This window comes from Panthera uncia (assembly GCF_023721935.1).
Source record: "Panthera uncia isolate 11264 chromosome A1 unlocalized genomic scaffold, Puncia_PCG_1.0 HiC_scaffold_16, whole genome shotgun sequence".
NCBI classification, from domain to species: Eukaryota; Metazoa; Chordata; class Mammalia; order Carnivora; family Felidae; genus Panthera; species Panthera uncia.
In genome coordinates this window covers 68,523,055-68,545,090 of record NW_026057576.1, presented here as the reverse complement: position 1 = coordinate 68,545,090, position 22,036 = coordinate 68,523,055, and the positions used below count along the sequence as shown (strand labels likewise).

The 22,036-nt window shown below is 39.9% G+C and overlaps 1 protein-coding gene across 4 annotated transcripts in view; it reads right to left on the bottom strand.

The window, feature by feature from the left end:
- Window positions 1–22,036, bottom strand: part of PCCA (propionyl-CoA carboxylase subunit alpha) — a 483,211-nt gene that overhangs the window by 343,366 nt on the left and 117,809 nt on the right. For all 4 annotated transcript variants that reach the window (XM_049647162.1, XM_049647163.1, XM_049647160.1 and 1 more), the window contains exons 5-6: window positions 6,352–6,465; window positions 4,494–4,547 (exon numbers count right to left, since the gene is read on the bottom strand). In XM_049647162.1, the coding sequence (XP_049503119.1) occupies window positions 4,494–4,547; window positions 6,352–6,465 (168 nt within the window). The remainder of the gene's footprint in view (window positions 1–4,493; window positions 4,548–6,351; window positions 6,466–22,036) is intronic.

Here is a 22,036-nt window from a genome sequence, read left to right as displayed (position 1 = left end):
AATAAATATATATATATATATTTACTATACTTACATAGATACTTACTATATCTATACACATACATATGTTAGCAAACTAACTAGGAGCACTATGAAATCTCTTTTAATATTTATTTAATGTTTACTTATTTTTGAGAGAGAGACAGACAGAGACACAGACTGTGAGCAGGGGAGGGGCAGAGAGAGAGGGGGAGACACAGAATCAGAATCAGGGTCCAGGCTTTGAGCTGTCAGCACAAAGCTCGATGCAGGGCTCAATCCCACAAACTGAGAGATCATGACCTGAGCCAAAGTTGGACACTTAACCGACTGAGCCACCCATAAGCCGCTAAAATCTCTTTAAACCAATACCTCCTTTTTTCAAGAGCAGGTAGTTTTACTTTTTTCTTTCTTTTTTTTTTTTTAATTTAATGTTTATTTTAGAGAGAAAGAGCATGAGCAGCGGAGGGACACAGAAAGAGGGAGACAGAAACCGAAGCAGGCTCCAGGCTCTTAGCTGTCAGCACAGAGCCCGACGTGGGGTTCAAACCCATGAACTGTGAGATCATGACTTGAGCCGAAGTCAGACGCTTAACTGACTGAGCCACCCAGGTGCCCCTCAAAGCTCTTTCATAAATTAAAGAATTTATTTTCTTAATTCTCCTCATAGCTTCCTATCACTGTGTTTTTACCGCTCAGAATACAAGGAGCCCAGAAGGGAAATACAGAATGAAACACAGTTTGGAAATAAAATCTGTTGGCTCGGCACATTAAGATTACTGAAAATTACTGAAATTTCTTCATGAGGGTGATTTGTAGCTTTGTTTTTTTCCATGATTTAAGCAAAACCAAAGTATGATTTGGTTTAAATCAGGTACAGTAGGGATTCTGGGTAATCTGATCCCACTGCATGTAAATTAAGCATAAAGAATAATGGTCACGGGTACCCACAAACATACTCCCACACAGAGGCCCAAATGAAGGCTGTTATTACAAAAAAAAAAAAAAAAAAAAAAGAAACAAAAAGAATTAGTCTTGGAAAAAAAAAACAACCATAATGTTCAGTATGCTTTTATACTTGGTTTACTATATATTTTCTAATGTTTCTAAAAACAACAATGTATCACATAAAGCACAACTCGTTTTTCCATAAGCAAAATAAATATGCTGGTCTTTGAACAGCAATTTTAAAAAACAGAATCAAGGGTGCCTGGGGAGCTCAGTCGGTTGAGCATCTGACTGTTGATTTCCACTCAGGTCGTGATCTCACGGTTTGTGAGATCTAGCCTGACACTGGGCTCTGCACTAACAGTGTGGAGCCTCCGTGGGATTTTCTCTTTCTCTCTCAAAATAAATATTTTTTTAAAAAAGACAGTAAAAAAACAGAACTAGAAAAAAATGGGGGGAAAAAAACCTCCATATTTGATTAAATCTCAAACATAAGATATGGTATTATAATAAAAGGAACTCCACAGTATCCAACTTTAAAAAAAAAAGAAAATTCCAGGGGTACCTTGGTGGTTCAGTTGGTTGAGCATCTGACTCTTGATTTCCACTCAGGTCATGATCTCACGGTTTGTGAGATCTAGACTCACACTGGGTTCTGCACTGACAGTGTGGAGCCTCCGTGGGATTTTCTCTTTCTCTCTCAAAATAAATATTTTTTTAAAAAAGACAGTAAAAAACACAGAACTAGAAAAATGGAGGGGGGAACCTCCATATTTGATTAAATCTCAAACATAAGATATGGTATTATAATAAAAGGAACTCCACAGTATCCAACTTAAAAAAAAAAAATTCCAGGGGTGCCTGGGTGGTTCAGTTGGTTGAGCATCTGACTTCAGCTTAGGTCATGATCTCACAGTTCATGAGTTCAAGCCCCACATTGGGCTCGCTGCTGTCAGCACAGAGCCTGCTTTGAATCCTCTGTCCCCTTCTCCCTCTGCCCTCCCTCCACTCATGCTCTCTCAAAAATGAATAAACATTAAAAAAAAATTTTCAGCTTCTCCTTGCCAAAGTCACCACCACCAACATGGTTATCTATCACCACTACAACGTAAAGCATATTTCTAAGAATATATTCAGTTTGAGAGAGTAACTATTGAATCCAATGGCTGGTCACCAATCACACAATGTTTATATGGCCTAACATAATCAGTAGGCAATTTCATTTCAATGCTGTATTATTTTTTATGGAACTTACCAACTATACCTAGATATCCCAAAAGGAGCATTTTAAATGGCACACTCCAATGGGAAAAGATTTTAATGCTAGGAAAGCTATATCCCAAAAAGAATCTTGCCACGATACACACAAAAAAAGACAGGGTTAGTTATCACTAGCTGCATATTTTCGTTGTGAACCAAAACACAGCAACATTGCCTTCTAACTATAAAGCAGTCCCTTTTGTGATAGACGAAAAGTTTTCTTGCAGGTTATTGTTTTATTATTTTTAATCTAGTAATTAATCTTTCCATATCATTCATTGAACCTACTATGCAGAAATCATTAAAATATAAAACAAAAGGGAAACAAAGACCAATGAGACCAAGTCTCTCATCTCAAGAGGAGATTAAAATACAGTAAAGGAAAAATTTTAATATGGAAAGAGGTATAGCAAACAAGAAATCTCAAAAAAAAATGCTCTAGCAAATAGAAGAAAGAGATTACTTCTCACCTGAAGGGCATGGAAACTATGCTGATAGTAGTAACATGTGAACCATGCCTTTCGGGACAGGCAGAAGTTGGAAATGTGGGAGAGGACCGGTGTGCCCACAGGTTAAAGAGTGCTGAAAAGGATGGAACAGGAAAGAACTAGCCATGTTTGAGAATGGCACTGTTGTCTTGGCTGAGGCATAGCACTGACAATGGGAAATGGAGGAGAAATTACAAAGCAAATTAGTCAGTAAGGAAGGTGGTCATTCACCTATTCTATACTCTTCTCTCTAATGCAAAGCCCCTGATGGAAATATCCTTCATTTAAGGAGAATGTGAACTTCCTCATAGTATTTTTCCCCTGAACTGAAGTCACTTGTGGACTTGACTTATTTTCCACAACATGACTGTGAGCCCCTCATGAGCAGGACACACATCTGATGCCTTTTTATATCCTTCTCAAATATAAACACAGCAAACAACCATTTTTTTAACGATTGAATGCATGGATGAACACACAGGCTGTGTCATTTAACTTCTCTGAGACCCAGATACTCTATACCAAGGGTTGGCAAATTTCTACACAAAGGGCCATACAGTAAATATTTCAGGCATTGCAGGTTATTTGGTCTCTGCTATAGCTTCACAACTCTGCTGTTATAAAGCCAAAGCAGCCACAGACATCACGTACATGAATGAGCATGGATGTGTGCCAATAAAATTTAATTTACAAAAACAGGCGGCAGGCTGCATTTGGCCGATGGACCATGGTTTAGAGACTCCTCATCTACACAAACTTAAGTCTAATACATTATATTGTACAAGCACATTCACATGTATTATATTCAAATCACTTTTGACATAACGATACAACTCAGTCAAAATTTCAGGCAAGAGGCTAGCAAAAAAGAATAGAAATGGGAAAGTGTGCACATGCTGCACAAATGGTAAATGTGGTAAATGTGGGCCTTTGGTTGCTTCCACCTCATCTGCCCTCTCCAGGCACCTGTTACCATTAGCTATCTGTGTCACCTTACATCACAACTCCGTCAGGCCTCACTTTAATCTTTAGGCCCTAGTTTATAACCTATTAATTGGTTAAAATAAATCATTCTAAACTAGAACTCTAGGATCTCAAAAATTGTCCAAATTAAATTTATGGATCTTAAGTCAAAATTTCATCTAGAAAATTATATTCGTAAGTAATTCTGAATCCATGAAACAACAAAATATAAATATTTCACAGAAATAAAGTATAACATATTAGAATAGTAAATTAAGATACTTCCTGGGATAACTGATCCAATGAGTTTTTTGAAACATTCAAAATCCTAGTTTAGCACCTGAACACTAAGTTTTCAGTACCATCTTGAATGTAGTTCAATTCATTTAACCAACGTGGTAATATCTGGAAAAGACTTTGGTAATACAAAAGTCTTTTCCCAAAACAGAAATTTGATCTTAAATATCACAATATGCAATGAAAAGGGAAATAGATAGAATCTTACTTCTGGCTTCACAGTCCATGCTTGTGTTATAATAATAAATCACTGGACTCTTTGACATAGTTAGCTACAAATCTGAAGAGTCGAATTTTTAAAAAGTCCATATAGTATATGACAAACTCAGTGTCATTAGCTAGGTATAAAGGTGATCTCATAACTCTTCCACTTTTATTCTTTAAACCAAAGACCTGGGTTTCAGAACAAAAACTCTTCACTTTTTACAAGTAATTTTCAAAGACTTGATGGGTCAATTAAAATTCTTTAATGCATCATGACCCACATTTACAAAAGCAATACCATCACGCTGCTTTCTGAGATAGAAGTCAACAGATTCTGATCCATGACAAACTTACCAGACATTTGGCAAATTCTTTGTTTTCTGAAAGGAATCCATAACCTGGATGTACCTTAGAAATGAAAACAAAACACACATTCAATTTTACAAAAAATTTCACAAAACCTTTTGTAACCAACACAGTGCATTATTGTACTTATAGTTTAAGGGCCTTGAGTAAGGTTACTTCTCCTCAATACTGGCAGCCGCAACTCACATTCCTGAATACAGACCCAAATTCCAAGAGACTGACTATGCAGCATTCACTTGCAGCACACTACCTTTTTCCTAGCCACAATCGGGACCATAATTCTGCCTATCCACCTACATCTGACTATGCTATTCAACACGACCCAAATTCTCCCTACTTCTTCTGAGGCTGCCTTTGGCCACAAGAGTGGAGAAATTTCTAATGGCTGGTGGGTTGAAGTACAAGGTTAAACAAAACCATTTACGGATAGATGAAAAACTCCTAATTCCCCTTCCTTTACAGTCCCAGGAACTACTGCTTTCTAAAACCCTGGGTAAGCCAACAAATACATTTTATTCCTAATAACATGAATATACCCAACCACTATCCAGTGAGCAGTTTCTGTCAAATCTAGGTAAAATCAAAGTCTGGTTTTACTTTTTCTTTGTATTCTGAAATTTTTTATGCTAACTAGACGTCTACTCTTTCTCCCCTGGCCCAACCCATTTAGCCACTCACAACCACTTTATGCAATCCTCTCTCACAAGCCTCGCTGCTACAATTGAAGTTCTACCGTCCTGTTCTACCACACCAGCCAAACAAATGTAGCCACTCTATCACTGGTCAGCATTGAATGTATTTCCAAGAAAACAAGTCTGCTAGAAGGAAAGTCAAATTTTGGAAGGAGCCAATATCATAATCTAGAAGTAGCTACACATCTGAGATTTTTAAACGCTTTAGGAACATGGTACAGAATTGAAATGACTGCATCACAGGAAAAGTTTCACTCCATCAACTGCATTTCACAGAAACATTTCATGAAAGACTGCACTCTGACAAGCTGTCGTCAAAAGGTTAAGAGCTTTACCTTCATTAATTCTGATAATAAACTGTAAACATCTATAATATGGGTTCATGAATTCAGTTTTTATTTAAACCTGTATCTTACTACAACATTTCTTTCAAAGACACGTGAGCGCTAACTGAAGCACTCCAGGCTAATTGCTGGTGTTGGCTGTTTCCATTCCATTTCAGAGATGACTCCCAGTAGTTACAACATTATATATAATTAGTTCTCTGATATGAAACATATATACCCACCAACAACAAAACACTATTCCTGATGTCAGAAACCAGTTCCTTCCCTGGATTCCACCCCATTCAAACAGAATTAGACATGGAAAGCATTATTTATTTCTCCGTGCAAGTCAAGTGTATTCCACTGACATTATCAAACTGAAATAATTACCAATTGCATAGTTTTTATTCTGGAAGTGTAACCAGGTGTCCTAAGGTTAACATGATTAAAAGAGAACTTGAAGAATCTTTTGGATCCTACTGGTAATACAGATTTTTTTCTTAATCTTATTACACTGAAAGGGTTAATACTCAAAACTAATTGGGATTTTTTTTTCCCTAGCAAATTTGGAAATGAACTGAAACTGCTCCCTGGTGTGAAAGCTGAATCCAACAGCCACCTGCAGGATCAGCGACCAACACTGCCAGATGCTACAAAGCCTTTGATTTCCAGTAGCGAATTCGGACACATTTAACTCGTATGACATGAACTAACTGCAACAGCATTTTCAATCATTCTTTCTTATTTTTTTTTTTCCTGAATACCAACTCTAGCTTTCTGCTCACTATATATGAAACAGCTGCAGTAGATAGATTCATTCAGACTCACAGCTTGGGCCCTGGTTTTCTTAATGGCTTCCATGATGGCATCCATGTTGAGGTAGCTTTTACTGGTGGGAGCTGGGCCAACACAGACAGCCTCGTCCGCCATTTTCACGTGAACCTGAAGAGACAAATCTCTGCATTAACAGATGCTCCCAGCACAAAGAACTCCCATCCCCTGCAAATATACACAAAATTCCAAATCTGATTGTCTCACATATCATTTAGGTAGTCAGATCTCTTTTAAAAAGTGCACTAAAAAAGAAGAGTGGAACAAAGAAGCTCAAGAGGTATATTAACCATGACTGTCATTTATTAGAAGCCTAATCACTCTCTAACCAGGTAACTTCCAGAATATTCCCTACCAATTTGATTAAATAAACCCCCTGCCAACAACTTTAGCCCCTTACTTGGTTCATCAATACATAAATCCCATATCAAAAACTACCCTGTTACATGTAGCCAGAGTAGCCCCGTATTTTCCCGAGAAGCACTCATGCTCAGTTCTAAGCAAGCTCCCCAAGCAAGTGGGGATAATTAAAGGGACTGAATGAAGGGACACAGTGAGTGTCCCTACACAGCAGCAGGTCAGCACTAAGCATAAAGTTCACCACTAAAGAGTTCACTATCACTACACATGAGCCACAGAATCTTGACAATCATTTAAATACCCTCACATTTGATCCTCATCCATTTTACCTTTCTCCTAGAAGAGGAGATGTGTGCATTAGTCTACTCAAAACTTCAGAATATATAGTCCATTTTTAAGACTACTTATTTTAAAACATTTTAAATCTATTTTTAAGTGTAGGCATTCACTCCTGAAAAGAATAACTTATTTACTTCTAAAAAGAACCTATTCTAAAATGATAATGGGATTCATGTATCTTTGAAATGGATTTCCCTAACGGTCTTCCAGTTTAAGAAATTTCCCATCAGTTTAACTTTATTTTACAAAGCAGACATAAAAACTAGAGCACTTGCATATACCTGGACATTTATGAGCCCACCCCCCCAAAAGTCTAAGATAGAAAGTACTTTTCAATACTGCTAAGTTATATTCTTCGCCGTGAAGTAATTTTTAAGAAGCATTTTTTTTTTAAGAGAACAAGCAAGCACGCCTGAGCAAGGGAGTGGGGCATGGGGTGGGGGGGAGTGAGTGAGAGTGAGTGTGAGTGAGAATGAGTGAGAGTGAGAGTGAGTGAGTGAGAGTGAGTGAGTGAGAGTGAGTGAGAGAGAGAGACAGAGAGAGAGAGAGAGAGAGAGAGACAGAGAGAGAGAGAGACAGAGAGAGAGAGAGAGAGAGAGAGACAGAGAGAGACAGAGAGAGAGACAGAGAGAGAGAGAGACAGAGAGAGAGAGAGACAGAGAGAGAGCGAGAGCGAGAGCGAGAGCGAGAGCGAGAGCGAGAGCGAGAGCGAGAGAGAATCTTAAGCAGGCTCCATGCTCAGCACAGAGCCTGACGCAGGGCTTAATCGCCTGAACCACAAGATCATGACCTGAGCCAAAATCAAGAGCCAGACCTTTAACTGAATAAGCTACCCAGGCACCTCAATTTTAAAAACTTTTGAAATTCGGGGCAGCTGGCTGGCTCAGTCTATTAGGTATCCAACTTTGGCTCAGGTCATGATCTCACAGTTCATGGGTTCGAGCCCCGCCAGCAGGCTCTGTGCTGGCAGACAGAGCCTGTTTGGGATTCTCTCTTCCTCTCTCTCTGCCCCTCCCCCACTTGTGCTCTCTGTCAAAATAAGCTTTAAAAAAAAAGTTTTGAAACTCAATTGCAATTTTGTCATCATTGTTGTACTAAATGCCTGATGTGATTTCACTGGGTTGCTAATACAAAACCAACTACATTCAAGCCATGTAATAAGAGCAACTTATTACTGCCTATCAATGACTAGATGGATTTATGTTTCAAGAACTTCAGTATCTTGAAAAATATAAATCCCTTTTTATATACTTCAGTAATATGTAACAATTGTGGAAAAGTTTAAACAGAACTAATCAATTAACTAGGATTACTGCTGGCTACAAGTTTCAAAGACAAAAATAAAAGATTTTAAGTACAAAGTAATCTTCAGAAACTTTTCCAACAGGTTTTTAATTATTAATTTCCTCAACATTTAGTTTTATATTTTCAATTTTTTTATTTAAATAGGAGAAAAGTACATGAACTGGCCTTTTATTTTCCAAATAATAATATAGCAGAACAAAGTGTGTTTTTCATATTACAGAACTGAAAAAAAATCGTCTTCCTCATTGACTTTTTTTAATGACTTTAAACACTTAGATCCAGATAGGTTAGAAATTGTGCCTGAATTTTAAAACTGAGTTAATGGACATTTTCATGTTAGTCCATTAGATGCCTAAGATATGCTTGGAAAACATACTCTCCTTGGTTAAAAACACTGCATCTTAGTGTTAAGCAGTACACTAGACCAGATCTGAATGAAAGCTTTTAAGTACATTCTAAACTACTACAGACTAAGGAAGATAGGGAAGACAAGCAGGTGTGAAGACGTTTTGTCATGCTGGGAGGGTCTGTGAAACCTATCACTCAAGAAGATTTGCAATCAGGTGGGCACTCCCCACCACGTCCATGAATACTTGAGTTTTCCCTGGGATATCATCCAATGTGACCACAACATGAGGTGGAACACTGCCAGGATGACAGACTGTACATTAGATGTGCTCCTTGAGAAGAATGGCAATGCCTCATACGATCTATCCACACTTCAGTACCCACCCAAATCGAACCCAATTCTTTAACGTTACCAACAAGCAAATGTCACCCTTAAAGACTGAAAAGGCAGGGGCACCTGGGTGGCTCAGTCACTTAAGCATCCAACTCTTGATTTCAGCTCAGGTCATGATCTCACAGTTTTTGAGTTCGAGCCCCACATCGGGCTCTGCACTCACAGTGTGGAGCCTGCTTGGGGTTCTCTTCTTCACTCTCTGCCCTTCCCCTGTTCACACTCTCTCTCTCTCAAAATAAGTAAATAAACTCTAGGGGAAAAAAAAAAAAAAACAACACTGAAAAGGCAATGAAAAGAATGCCAACTGCAACAATCTTAATTTGAAAAACCAGGGGGAAAAGATTTTATTTAAGTAATCTCTACACCCAACATGGGGCTCAAACTCCACTGACTGAGCCAGCCAGGTGCCCCAGAAAAAAACATTTTTAAAAACCAGATAAAATCCTATTTCTAACGATGGGGGGGGGGGGCACGGAGAAGAACCTTTCTTTCTATTCTATACAATGTGTCCAAAGAGACATACAAATGTCAACAGACTAGCTTTCTTGCACATCCTTCTAGAAAGGCAATTCATCCCTAGAAAATAAAACATGAGAATTTAAGTCAGTAAATATTACATTTGCTTTGATTCCATTTTGTAAAACTACAGGTGTAACACCATGACACATTTATTCATGATTATTTGGGGATGGTAGAATTAGTGACTTTACTATTTTTCTTCTGTCATAACTTATACAATTTGCAAAGTGACAAAGCCAAAAATTAAAAACTACAGTGAAAAGGGAATAGGTTTTTGCTAGTTGCAAAACTCTCAATTTCCTAAAATCCTATTTTCCTATCAGTAAAGGGAACTGTCCCGGAATCAATCATGGAATCAAAGGGTTTGCTGAGTCTTTATTTGCATTTCTGAGAATACAGTCAAAAACAAAGGAATGAAAAGAAACTAGAAGGACTAGAACCATATTTTCTTACTTTGGCCCCTGGGAGAAGCAGCAAGGAGCGATGGGAAGGATGGAAGAGGGGGAAGGAGACACCAAGTATGAAAACAAACGCTTAGCAAAAGCAATTACCAATGTGCTAAGACCACAATGAAAAGGTGAAAAGGATTGTGGAATGGCAGGAGTGCAGAATTAAGTATGGTTGGTTGTAAAGGGTGGGAGAAGCAGAGTGATCGCTGAGAAAAGGTTTGAAGTGTTTTGTCCATTTTTTTAGCTTAGGAAATGCTTGAACAAATGCCCTTAAGAAGGACTCTTCTACAAAGTAAGAAGCTAAAAAACACTTGAGAGATGAAAAATTCACAGTAAATGGTTTTTGACAAGTGAGTGTCACAGCTAGGAGGTAAGGGGAAACAGGATAGAGATCATCACACATACACACACACACGCACACGCCAGGATTTAAAAAGAAAAACAGATAAAGGAAAAGAAAAGAAGACAGGAAAGACAAGCAGGAGGGGCAGAAGAACAAACAGCTTGTTGTGCAGTCCAAGACAAGCCCCCCAAGCACCCATTCCCCAGGCACTGTGCTGCCTAGAAGCTCCTCTCCACAGACATTCTCGACCACCAGTACAGAGAATGCAGCAGGGATAAGATCAGGAATGTTTCTTTCCTTCTAAATAGCAGGCAAATGCCAAGAATGGGTATAAATACAGGTAAATTTACAGACTTGTTGCAGAAATTAAAGGCTCTGACCTTTGGCAGTTCCTATGTAGTGTGTGAAGCAACAGACAAGATCACCTTCTGACAAAAGCAGCAAAGGAGTCGTCACTGGTGGTGTAAGAAGAACATAAAAGAGGGAGCCTGGGTGGCTCTGGTTAAGTGTCCAGTTAAGCTCAGGTCATGGTCTCATGGCTCGTGACTTCAAGCCCCGCATGAGGTTCTCTGCTGTTAGTGCAGAGCCCGCTTCAGATCCTCTCTCCCTGCCTCTTTCTGCTCCTCCCTGCTTGCATGAGCACTCTCCTGCTCTTTCAAAAATAAACATTAAAAATAAGAAGAAGAAGAAGAACTACCATGGAGCACATCACTGGCTCAACTGGCGAAGCATGTGACCCTTGACCATGGGGTCATGAGTTTGAGCTCCACGTTGGGACTTTACATTAAAAAAAAAAAAAAAAGGAGGGGCGCCTGGGTGGCTCAGTTGGTTGGGCAACCGACTTCAGCTCAGGTCATGATCTTGCAGTTTGTGAGTTTGAGCCCTGCATCAGCTCTGTGCTGACAGCTCAGAGCCTGGAGCCTACTTCAGATTCTGTCTCCCCCTCTCTCTACCCCTCCCCTGCTCACGCTCTGTGTCTGTCTCTCAATAATAAAGTTTAAAAAAAATTTTTTTAAAAAGGAAAGAAAGAACTACCATATGATCTAGCAATTCCTCTTCTGGATATGTATGCAAAAAAAAAAAAAAAAAGTGACATCAGGATCTCAAAGAGCTATTAGCACTTCCAGGTTCACTGCAGCACTATCCACAATAGCTAAAATGTGTTTAGAGACATTCTGAATATCCATTTACAACTAAATGGATAAAGAAAGTATGATATACACTCACAATTGAATACTATTAAGTCTCTTTAAAAATGGAAATTCTGCAACGTGTGACCACATGAATGAACTTGAGGACATTATACTAAATGAAATAAGCCAGACACAGACAAAATACTGCATGATTCCACTTACAGAAGACATTTAAAACAGTCAAATTCATAAGATCAAAGACTGCTGAATGGTGGTTACCAGCTGCAAAAGGAGGAAGAAATGGGGAGTTATCAACAGGCATAGTTCCAGCTATACAGATGAATAAGCATTAGAGATCCACGTACAACATTGTAACTACATTCAACAAAAATGTATTTTACACTTACAGTCTGTTAAGAGGCCAGATTTCATGTTGAGTGTTCTTAGCACAAAATTAAAAGAAAAAAATGAACGAACAAATTTCAGCCAATTCGGTCATATACAACTCTTAGGTTCTTACTGGAGAGGATGGTAAACACCAAAAAGTTGAACAGAAAGAGTTGGGTGAGGATCAGCTACTCCTTTAACCCATCTTGCTAAAGTTTATAATAAAAGCAACTCTCAGTCCAAAGTCTGCAACAGATACGTTTATTAAGCAAACATTTCTCAGCAAGACAGCATATAACCTGTTCCACATGCTGAATAAAATCCTAATTCTTATCTGATTACCATCTTGCATGAAAGGGTCACCAAGGGATGCATAATTAAACTCCAAAGGCAAGATTTTCCTATCTTTACAGTTACTTTAAGACTACCAGAAATCCTCCTCTCTGATGGTGGGACACCAAAAATATGGAATTCAAGAACAGAGCAGAATCCCTAAAGGTAAATGCCCTACTAGATTTTTATATCTTGTCCATGCCAGGGTGAAAGGTCTCTGAAATATTTCAGCCAATCCAAATATCTTGAACAGCACTAATTTCAGTAAGAAGCATCCATTTCTAATATCCATACTGCTATATATTAAACCACTAATGTCATCAACAAAAATCCATTTACTTAAAAATTTAGTCTTGAGGTGACATTAGTGGTTTAAGGTCCAACTCTTGATTTTGACTCAGGTCATGATCTCATGGTCATGAGATCAAACTCCGAGTCAAGCAGGCTCCATGCCCAGCAAGGAGCCCAACATTCTCTCTCTCTCTGCTCCACTTTCCCCACATGCTCTAAAATAATAATAATAATGAAGTAAAAAAAAAAAAAAAAAAAAAGATTTAGTCTTGACTGAGATACGGCAAGTTGTAAATGCTTTTAAAAGCCATCCCTGGGAGTGCCTGGGTAGCTCAGTCGGTTATGCACCGACTCTGGGTTTTGAGTCAGGTCATGATCTCACAGTTCATGAGTTCGAGCCCCAAGTTTGGCTCCGTACTGACAACAAGGAGCCTGCTTGGGATTCATTCATTCATTCCTTCATTCATTTATTCATTCTCTCTCTCTGCCTTTCCCCTGCTCTCTCTCTCAAAAATAAGCATTTAAAAATAAATAAAATAAGGGGCACCTGGGTGGCTCTATCAGTTAAGGGCCTGACTTTGGCTTAGTTCATGATCTGACTGCATAGAGGGACTGCCATAAATAAAATAAGATAGGGGTGTCTGGGTGGCCCAGTTGGCTAAGCACCTGACTCTTGATTTTGGCTCAGATCATGATCTCACGATTCTGGACATCTAGCCTTGTGTCAGGCTCTGCACTGAGTCCTCAGAAAGCAGGATGGCGGTGACATTCCTCACATCTGCTCTCGCATCCATGTGTAAAGAACTGGCCAACTCCAAGCCAGAAGGGGCCTGCATTGCAGTGTATGAAACAGATGTGTTTGTCATTGGAACAAGAGAGGACATGCTTTTGTCAACATCAGAAAGAATTTTCAGAAAGATTTTGTGGGGGTGCCTGGGTGGCTCAGTCAGTTAAGCATCTGACATCGGCTCAGGTAATGATTTCGCAGCTCATGGGTATGAGCCCTGTGTCCCACTCTGTGCGGACAGCTCAGAGCCTGGAGCCTGCCTCTCTCTTAGATTCTGTGTCTCCCTCTCTCTCTGCCCTTCCCCCACTTGCACTCTGTCCCTCTCTCTCAAAAATAAAAACTTAAAAAAAAAAATTTGTAAAATATTGTGCTGAAAGAAAAGGCTGCAGAGATGCAGAAGATGAAATCTACAACCCCAGCAAATTGGATGAGTGCCGACACTGTAGAGATTGAGGCATTCAGAAAAAGTCGAGGACTATTTCTGTGTGGAGCCTACTTGGGATTCTCTCTCCCACTCTTTCTGGCCCTCCCTGCTCATGTTCTCTCTCTGAAAATAAACACTAAAAATAAATTACAGACATCATACCACTATGGCAGATCGCTATTGTGCCCAAAAACCTTCATTCCCCTACTCTCATGGCACATGACTGTCCAGCTAGAGATAAGATTTCTCAGACTAAGAGTCTCACATCAGTGAATAAAGTAAGTTTGAGTCACTGGGATCAGAATGTGAAACATACAACTTCCAAATTATCTACAACTTAAACACAATCTTACTTCTCTGAATTCTGGCCATGTTCTTTCCTTTATCCTGGAACACAGATGTTGTGGGAACCAAGTTCAACTATGCAAACTAAGGCAACTTCACAGGACAAGGGACAGCAAATTATAGTGGGGGCCAAAATCAGCCCAATGCTTGCTTTGGTAAAAGTGTTATAGGAGCACAGCTATACCTATTAAGGGCATCTTTTGTGCTAGAACTATAAATTTGAGTACTTGGGACAGAGACATGAAATATTTACTCTGAGTCTGTCCAGGCAAAGTTTACCCATCCATGCCCTCAGGGATAACAGAGCAAGAAGGCAGCCCCTTCTTGTACAAGAACCAGAGCCCCTGTACATCCACAGAAATACACTGACCTCCCTAACCTAAAATTGTTAGATGTGAGGGAATATTTGAATGTCATCCTAAACTACTGTATTCTGTAATATCAATATCTATTACTTGTAATAACATTTCAAGTATAATCACTGCCATAAGCACCAACTTAATCTTTTTTTTTTTTCTTATATTTCTTTTTGAGAGAAAGAGACAGAGGGGCAGGGGGCAGACAGAGACAGAGAGACACAGACTCAGAAGCAGGCTCTAGGCTCTGAACTGTCAGCACAGAGCCCAACATGAGGCTCAAACCCACAAACTATGAGATCATGACCTGAGCTGAAGTCAGACACTTAATCAACTGAGTCACCAACGGGTCCCCAACTTAATTCTTCTTAATGAGAAGAACCAGATTAGTGAGCTGGAAATAGTGATTTCATTAGAATACGGCCAGATCAGTCTCAGAGGTTCTCCAAGAGGAAAATAACTGGTGGTGATACACTCTGGCACCCGGAGTTCACCATGGGTCTGAGCACCCCAAACATGTTTGCTCAGTATTCCAAATCGCTGGAAGTCTAAACCAGCTCTTCATCCTGAGCAGTTTCTGTAACCAGTCACATATGCCAGGCATCTAAGTCACTATGGGTGCGTGTTTTACTATCACACAACTACTTGCCTCCCGATGGAGGGACACTTGTTTGCTGCTTGCTACAAAAGGTAGCAATCCTTGACCCTCGTTGGCAAAATTTTCCATCAGTATTTTGTATTTCTGTGCATCACGTGAGTAAGGCACCAACTGCCTTTGTCTCAAACTATGTTTGCACAAGTGTTTGAATAGCCAACAGCCCTGGAAGAGAAGTACTGGGGAGCGATGGACAGAGACGCTAATGGTCCATTAATGTGAGAAAAACTCTAGCTCAAACCATTCAGGTGCAGGTATCCTCCTCTTCATATCACCTTCTGGAAACTGGGACTTGGGGAACGAGAGCAAAAATGCTGATACTCCGACCACTGCCATGGTTGTGAGCAGTAAACAGCCATTCATCTGTCACCCAGCAGCCTTTTATCTACTATCAGCACCATGAAACCATGAGAGCTAACTCGTTAGCTTGCAAGGAGAGTAAAATCTCACAGTGAAGACTAGAGTAAAACACAGTTCTTGACAGGCCCGTGTCCCTTAGCTGTGACACAACCCACTTCATTTGCCACAACAGCACAGAAGGATCACACCCCGCCGTGGGGCTTGTGAGCTGACGACCAACACTACCACACTGACACTCCTACTATTTGCTGTGTTCACAGGAGTAAATTCTCTTGCTCTGATGGATTGTTGTGTACTTTTGGCACTGTGGCAGATGTATCCTTACCATCTTCTAGGACATGGATTACTTCCTTAACATTTAACTATTTTAGGGTTTTTTTCCTTTGGGTTGGTTTATGGGCAGGAGAGGGAGAATAAGAATAAATTTCATAACAAGGGATGTTAAAAACAAAAACAATTAATAGTGGTTAGTAACTTCCCATGCTGTAGGAAGACTCACCAAAATGACCATTCCAACATTCCTTTCTAAATTACTTTCCTCTACTATCAAGGACAAAAAGCAAAGAACACTTCCCAGACTCCCTTGTAATTAGCGTGCATATGTGTGATCTCAGTTCCACCAATCAGGCACATCCCAAGAAGTCAGAGTAATGTGAAGTGGTACTCCTGCAGGCAGATCTCATAGAACAGCTCTAGAAGAACTTTTGGGTCTATCCCAGAACATCACAATTGCCAAGAATGGTCAGGAGTGGAAGTGGGGACTGTTCTTGAACAGATTCATTTCACCTGACGGGGCTATCTATGACTTGTGGCCCTCCTGGAGATTCTGTGAGCTACCTTAAATACAACAGAGCTAGGGTCAGCAAACTTTTTCTGTAAAGGGCCATAAATATTTTAGGTTTTGCAGAGCACAGACTCCATCAAACCTCTCAACTCTGCCTTTGTAGCACAAAAACAGCCACACACAGTACAAAACCAAATGCTCATGGCTGTGTTTCAATAAAGCTTTATTTACAAAACCATGTGATGGGCCAGAATTAGCTCATAGGCCACTGTTTTCCACTCCCTCTGTCAGAAATGCTTTTCAGTCTACATTAGTTCAGTCAGGATTCTCTAGGAATAAAGTGACACCATCAAACATGTTTACCTGAAAATAACACAGATGTGTGAATAGGGTTAGAAAAACCACCCGAGGATGGTGAGGTGTCCAGGGACTAGCGAGAGTGGGAAACCATGATCACCCCAGTCATGAAGGGGCTCAGAGCAGGAAGAACATAAGCAGAGCTGGGGAACACAGGGCTCAACAGTCACTACGACCCTAAAAGAATGCGAGTACTGTCCAAACACACACAAGGCAAGGATGTGGAGGGGGATAAAGGGATCTGCTTGATATCTTAAATAGCTGAACAGAAACAAAGCACAAGGAAGCTCAAGTGATATGCTCCATAGATGTCAGTGTCCTGCAATTGATCCAAAAAAGAAGAAATTTGAGAAATTTGAGTTCATCAAAATTTAAAACTTTTGCTCTTCTCAAGACACCATTATTCACAATGCAATACCAATTCCCACTGACCAGAATGACTATAATAAAGATAATATCAAGCTCTGGCAAGAAAGAGAAATAATTTGAACCCTCATACGCTACTAGTGGGAATGTAAACTGGTGCAGCTGCTTTGGAAAACAGTCTGGCAATACCTAAAGTGTAAGTATAGTCACCAAATGGTCCAGCAATTCCAATCCTAAGTATATACACAAGAGAAATGATAATATATGTTCATACAGACATGTATACACATGTTCATAACAGCATTATTCATAGTAATTAAAAATTGGAAGCAATCCAAATGCACAGCAACTGGTAAATGAATAAAATGTGTTATATTCATACAATAGAACAGTACTCAGCCAAAGGCAGAGGGAGGAGGAACTGATCAATGCAACCACAAATGAATCTTAAAAGCATTATGCTGGGGCGCCTGGGTGGCGCAGTCGGTTGGGCGTCCGACTTCAGCCAGGTCACGATCTCGCGGTCCGTGAGTTCGAGCCCCGCGTCAGGCTCTGGGCTGATGGCTCAGAGCCTGGAGCCTGTTTCCGATTCTGTGTCTCCCTCTCTCTCTGCCCCTCCCCCGTTCATGCTCTGTCTCTCTCTGTCCCAAAAATAAATAAACGTTGAAAAAAAAAATTAAAAAAAAAAAAAGCATTATGCTAAGTGAAAAGCACACAGACACAAAAAAACCCCAACAATTATAAAATTCCATTTAGTTGAAGTTTCTAGAGAATGAAAAACTATATATAGACAGAAAGCAGATGAGTGGCTACCTCGATGGAAGTGGAACAAGGAAGGACTATAAATGGACATGAGGGATCCATTTGGGTGATGGCAACATGCTAAAAACTGGACAGTGGTGGGGCACCCGGGTGGCTCAGTCAGTTAAGCATCAGACTTCAGCTCGGGTCATGATCTCACGGTCCATAAGTTCAAGACCTGCTTCAGGCTCCGTGTGACAGCTGAGAGCCTAGAGCCTGCTTTAAATTCTGTGTCTCCCTTTCTCTCTGTCCCTCCCCTACTCATGCGGTGTCTCTCTCAAAAATAAACATTAAAAAAATTTTGGGGGGGTGCCTGGGTGGCTCAGTCAGTTGAGCATCTGACTTTGGCTCAGGTCATGATCTCCTAGCTCATGGGTTCAAGCCCCACATCGGGCTCTGTGCTGACAGCTTGGAGCCTGGAGCCTGCTTCGGATTCTGTGTCTCCCTCTCTCTCTGCACCTCCCCCACTCACACTGTGTCTGTCTCTCTCTCTCAAAAATAAACATTAAAAAAATTTTTAATTTACTGTAACTCTTTAAACTGTACACTTAAAAATGGTAAATTTTATGATATGCAAATTGTACCTCAATAATGCTGTTACATAAAAATTGGGAAGTTTCATGTTCATTTCTTTAATCCACTATGCTGTGAGCTCTGCTATGCGAGAAACTTCTGGCCCATAGCGCAGTGACCTAGACTATAAATGTTTGATTAATAACTGCAGCCAATGAAGAGAAAGTTAGAATTAACCTGACAAAGACGACTCTGGAGACAGAAGGCACTCGAGGAGGCACTCCAGCAGTGGGTGGAGGGCATCTGATGCACAGAGCCCTGAGAGACCAGAGGATATAAAGGGAGAAGAAAGCCATGGAAACACAGGGACAGTCATCAGGGCTGCATGCCACAGACACAGTGACTAAGATGGGGATTCAGAGTAGTAGCTACTGGATCTAACAAATTACATGTCTGGCAATTGTGGGGACCAACTTACTAGAATAGCAAGTAGAAGCCAGCCTTCTCTGGGTTGAACAACAAATGCAAAACAAGAAAGAAAAACAGGTGAGGCACCTGGGTTGCTCAGTTGGTTAAAGCAACCAAGTCTTGGTTTTGGCTCAAGTCATGATCTCCCAGTTTCTTGAGTTCGAGCCCCGCATTGGTCTGTGCACTGAGAGCATGGACCTTGCTTGGGATTATCTCTCTCCCTCTCTCACTCTGCCCCTCTCCCACTGTCTGTCTCTCTCAAAATAAATAAATAAACTTAAATATGTTTTTTAAAAAAAGAAATAAAACATAAGAGACTCTTAAAAACTGAGAACAAACTGAGGGTTGATGGGGGGTGGGAGGGAAGGAGGGTGGGTGATGGGTATTGAGGAGGGCACCTGTGGGGATGAGCACTGGGTGTTGTAGGGAAACCGATGTGACAATAAATTTCATATTTAAAAAAAAAAGAAAGAAAGAAAAACAGGAGACTAGTCTTTCATGTCAGTTTAAATGTAATGGTTGGGCACACAAGGATATTTTACTTTATTCTCCCTGTAACTATTTGGGAAAGCTCGGTGCACACACAATGTACAACAACTCTCTGACTGCAGACTAAATACTACTTTTCAAAGAGATCCCACCACAGAGAAACAGCTAACAGATATGTGCATGTGTACCTCACAAACCTAACTAGAAGTCCCCAAGATGGGAACAAAACCACTATCAGTAGCCAAACATATGGCCATAAAGACAAAAGACAACCCAGAAAGAGATCTTACAAAATCTACAGATTCAATCACAAAGTTCTGGAAACAGATGGTTGTGATGGTGGCACAACACTGTGAATGTACTGAATTATACAATTAAAAGTTAATAAAGTGTTAAATTGTACATTCTATATATATTACAATTAAAAAAAACAAAAACAAAAACAAAACTACACAGACCCACCTGGCTGGCTAAGTCAGTGGAGCATGTGGCTCTTGATCTCAGGGTTGTGGGTTTAAGCCCCATACTGGGTGTAGAGATTACCTGAATATAAAACACACACACACACACACACACGTATATACATATATGTATACACACACACACACACACACACACACACACACACAATAAAGATTCAATCACAATTTGCAGCCTGTCACTGACCAGCAATGATGAAAGAATACATTTGTAGAGCTTAGCTATATAGAAAATGTAAATATTATCACCTAAGAAAAACTGCACCAAGGGAGGAAAACAAAGGAAGAGTTAAGAAAAATATTAATAATAAGAGTATGGGCTCAGCTCCAGACTGTAATCATTTTCTACTTGCTAAACAAAAGCTATCCCACATGCATTCAGGACTCTAATGATGAAGACAAACCTACATATATCATAGTTCTGAATACAAATTTCTGAAACAATGGCAGAGCGAAATTTGAGAGATACGATTAAGAAGTTACTTCCAATTGTAATTAGGGTGTTTTTAAAAAGTATTTCCAAAGCATATGAATAGCTACATGTCAATTCTAATAATTTAAAATACAGATAGCCAACAAAGTCATGAGATCTCAAAAAACTACTGGAGCCATCACTTACCATTGCTCAATATGTGCCACAAATTGATGACACTATGCATAAAAAATGAACCATCTAGAGGTTCCTAAATTTGGGGGTTTTATTTTTTTAATGTTTACTTTTGAGAGAGACAGAGAGAGAGGAAGGGGCCAAGAGAGAGGGAGCCAAAAATCTGAAGCAGGCTCCAGGCTCTGAACTGTCAGCACAGGACTCAACGCAGGGCCTGAACCCACAAACCATGAGATCGTGACCTGAGCTAAAGTCAAACACTCAACTGACTGAGCCACCCAGGCATCCCAAATGTTTGTTTTCTTTTAATCACCCAAGGAATGTATGAATATACACTATTTTGATTTTTTTTTTTTAATATTTATTTATTTTGAGAGAGACAGAGCACAAGCAGGAGAGGGGCGAGAGGGAGGGAGAGAATCCCAAGTAGGTTCAACACTGTCAGTGCACAGTCTAACACGGGGCTTGATATCATGCACACAGAGAACATGATCTGAGCTGAAATCAAGAATTGGAGGCTTAAATGACTGAGCCACCCAAGCCCTCTAACTACTATGATTTTGAAAACAAGAGTTCAAGCAATAAAGATAACCACTGCTCCCCACCACCTTAAAGGACTGCCACTTCCTACCTTAAAAGCAATTACCAACAGTTTTACATGTGTCCTTCTAGTCTTACCTAAACATGTTCACATGCACATATAGGCATGAAAATGCATGGTTTTATCGTGTGCTTAAGATTTGCCTCCCATAAATTGTATCACACTATAGGTTATTCTTGCAACTAGCTTAACTGTTGTACAATGTCCTAGGAACCTGGGTAAACCACAATTTATCTAACCATTCTTCCAATAATGGATACTGTTACCAATTTGCAGGGATTATAAACTGCAATAGGCTTTCCCTTACCAATCTGTATCCATGTATGTATTTCTGTAAGCAAAATATTTGAAAGTTTAAATGTTACAAACTACACACTTAAAAGCTTACATCAATTAACATGTCTACTGGAGATGAATTTCCCTGTACCACCACTAAATAACTGATCTTTCTGATTTTAATTAACTAATGGAGAAAAATAATGATTCTTCAATTTTTTAAGTCTGCATTCCCTAATTATCAATGACTTTTGGTATACTTTCCACACTCATGAGCTATCTGTATTTCTCCTTTTGACCATTAACCATTTTTAAATTTAATAGGAGAGATCTCCTATAAAGAAGAAAAAGTATATTTTGGTTTCTTTTTAAACATTTTTAAGTTCATTTATTTTGAGAGGGGGAGAGGGGGAGAGGGAGAGAAGGGGAGAAAGAGAATCCCAAGCAGACTCCACTGTCAGCACAGACCTGAAGTGGGGCTCGATCTCACCAACTGTGAGATCATGACCTGAGCCAAAATTGAGAGAACACTTAGCCACCCAGGCGTCCCATTATTTTTTTTTTTAATTACACATAATGCTTAAATGTTATTCTTTTTCAAAATAAAGCTAACCACTCCACTAACCATACCTCTGTCCCCATTATAATGTTTTCTCTCCCAAAGTCACTTCTTAGGTGAGTATGTATTCCTAGACCTTTGTCTCTGCCAGGGGAAATAAAACAATTTTGTCTTGCAGGACACAGTCGGCAATGTCTAGAGGCAGTCTTGTCAAAACTGTGGGTTGGAGGAGGGCGCCTAGGTGGCTCAGTTGG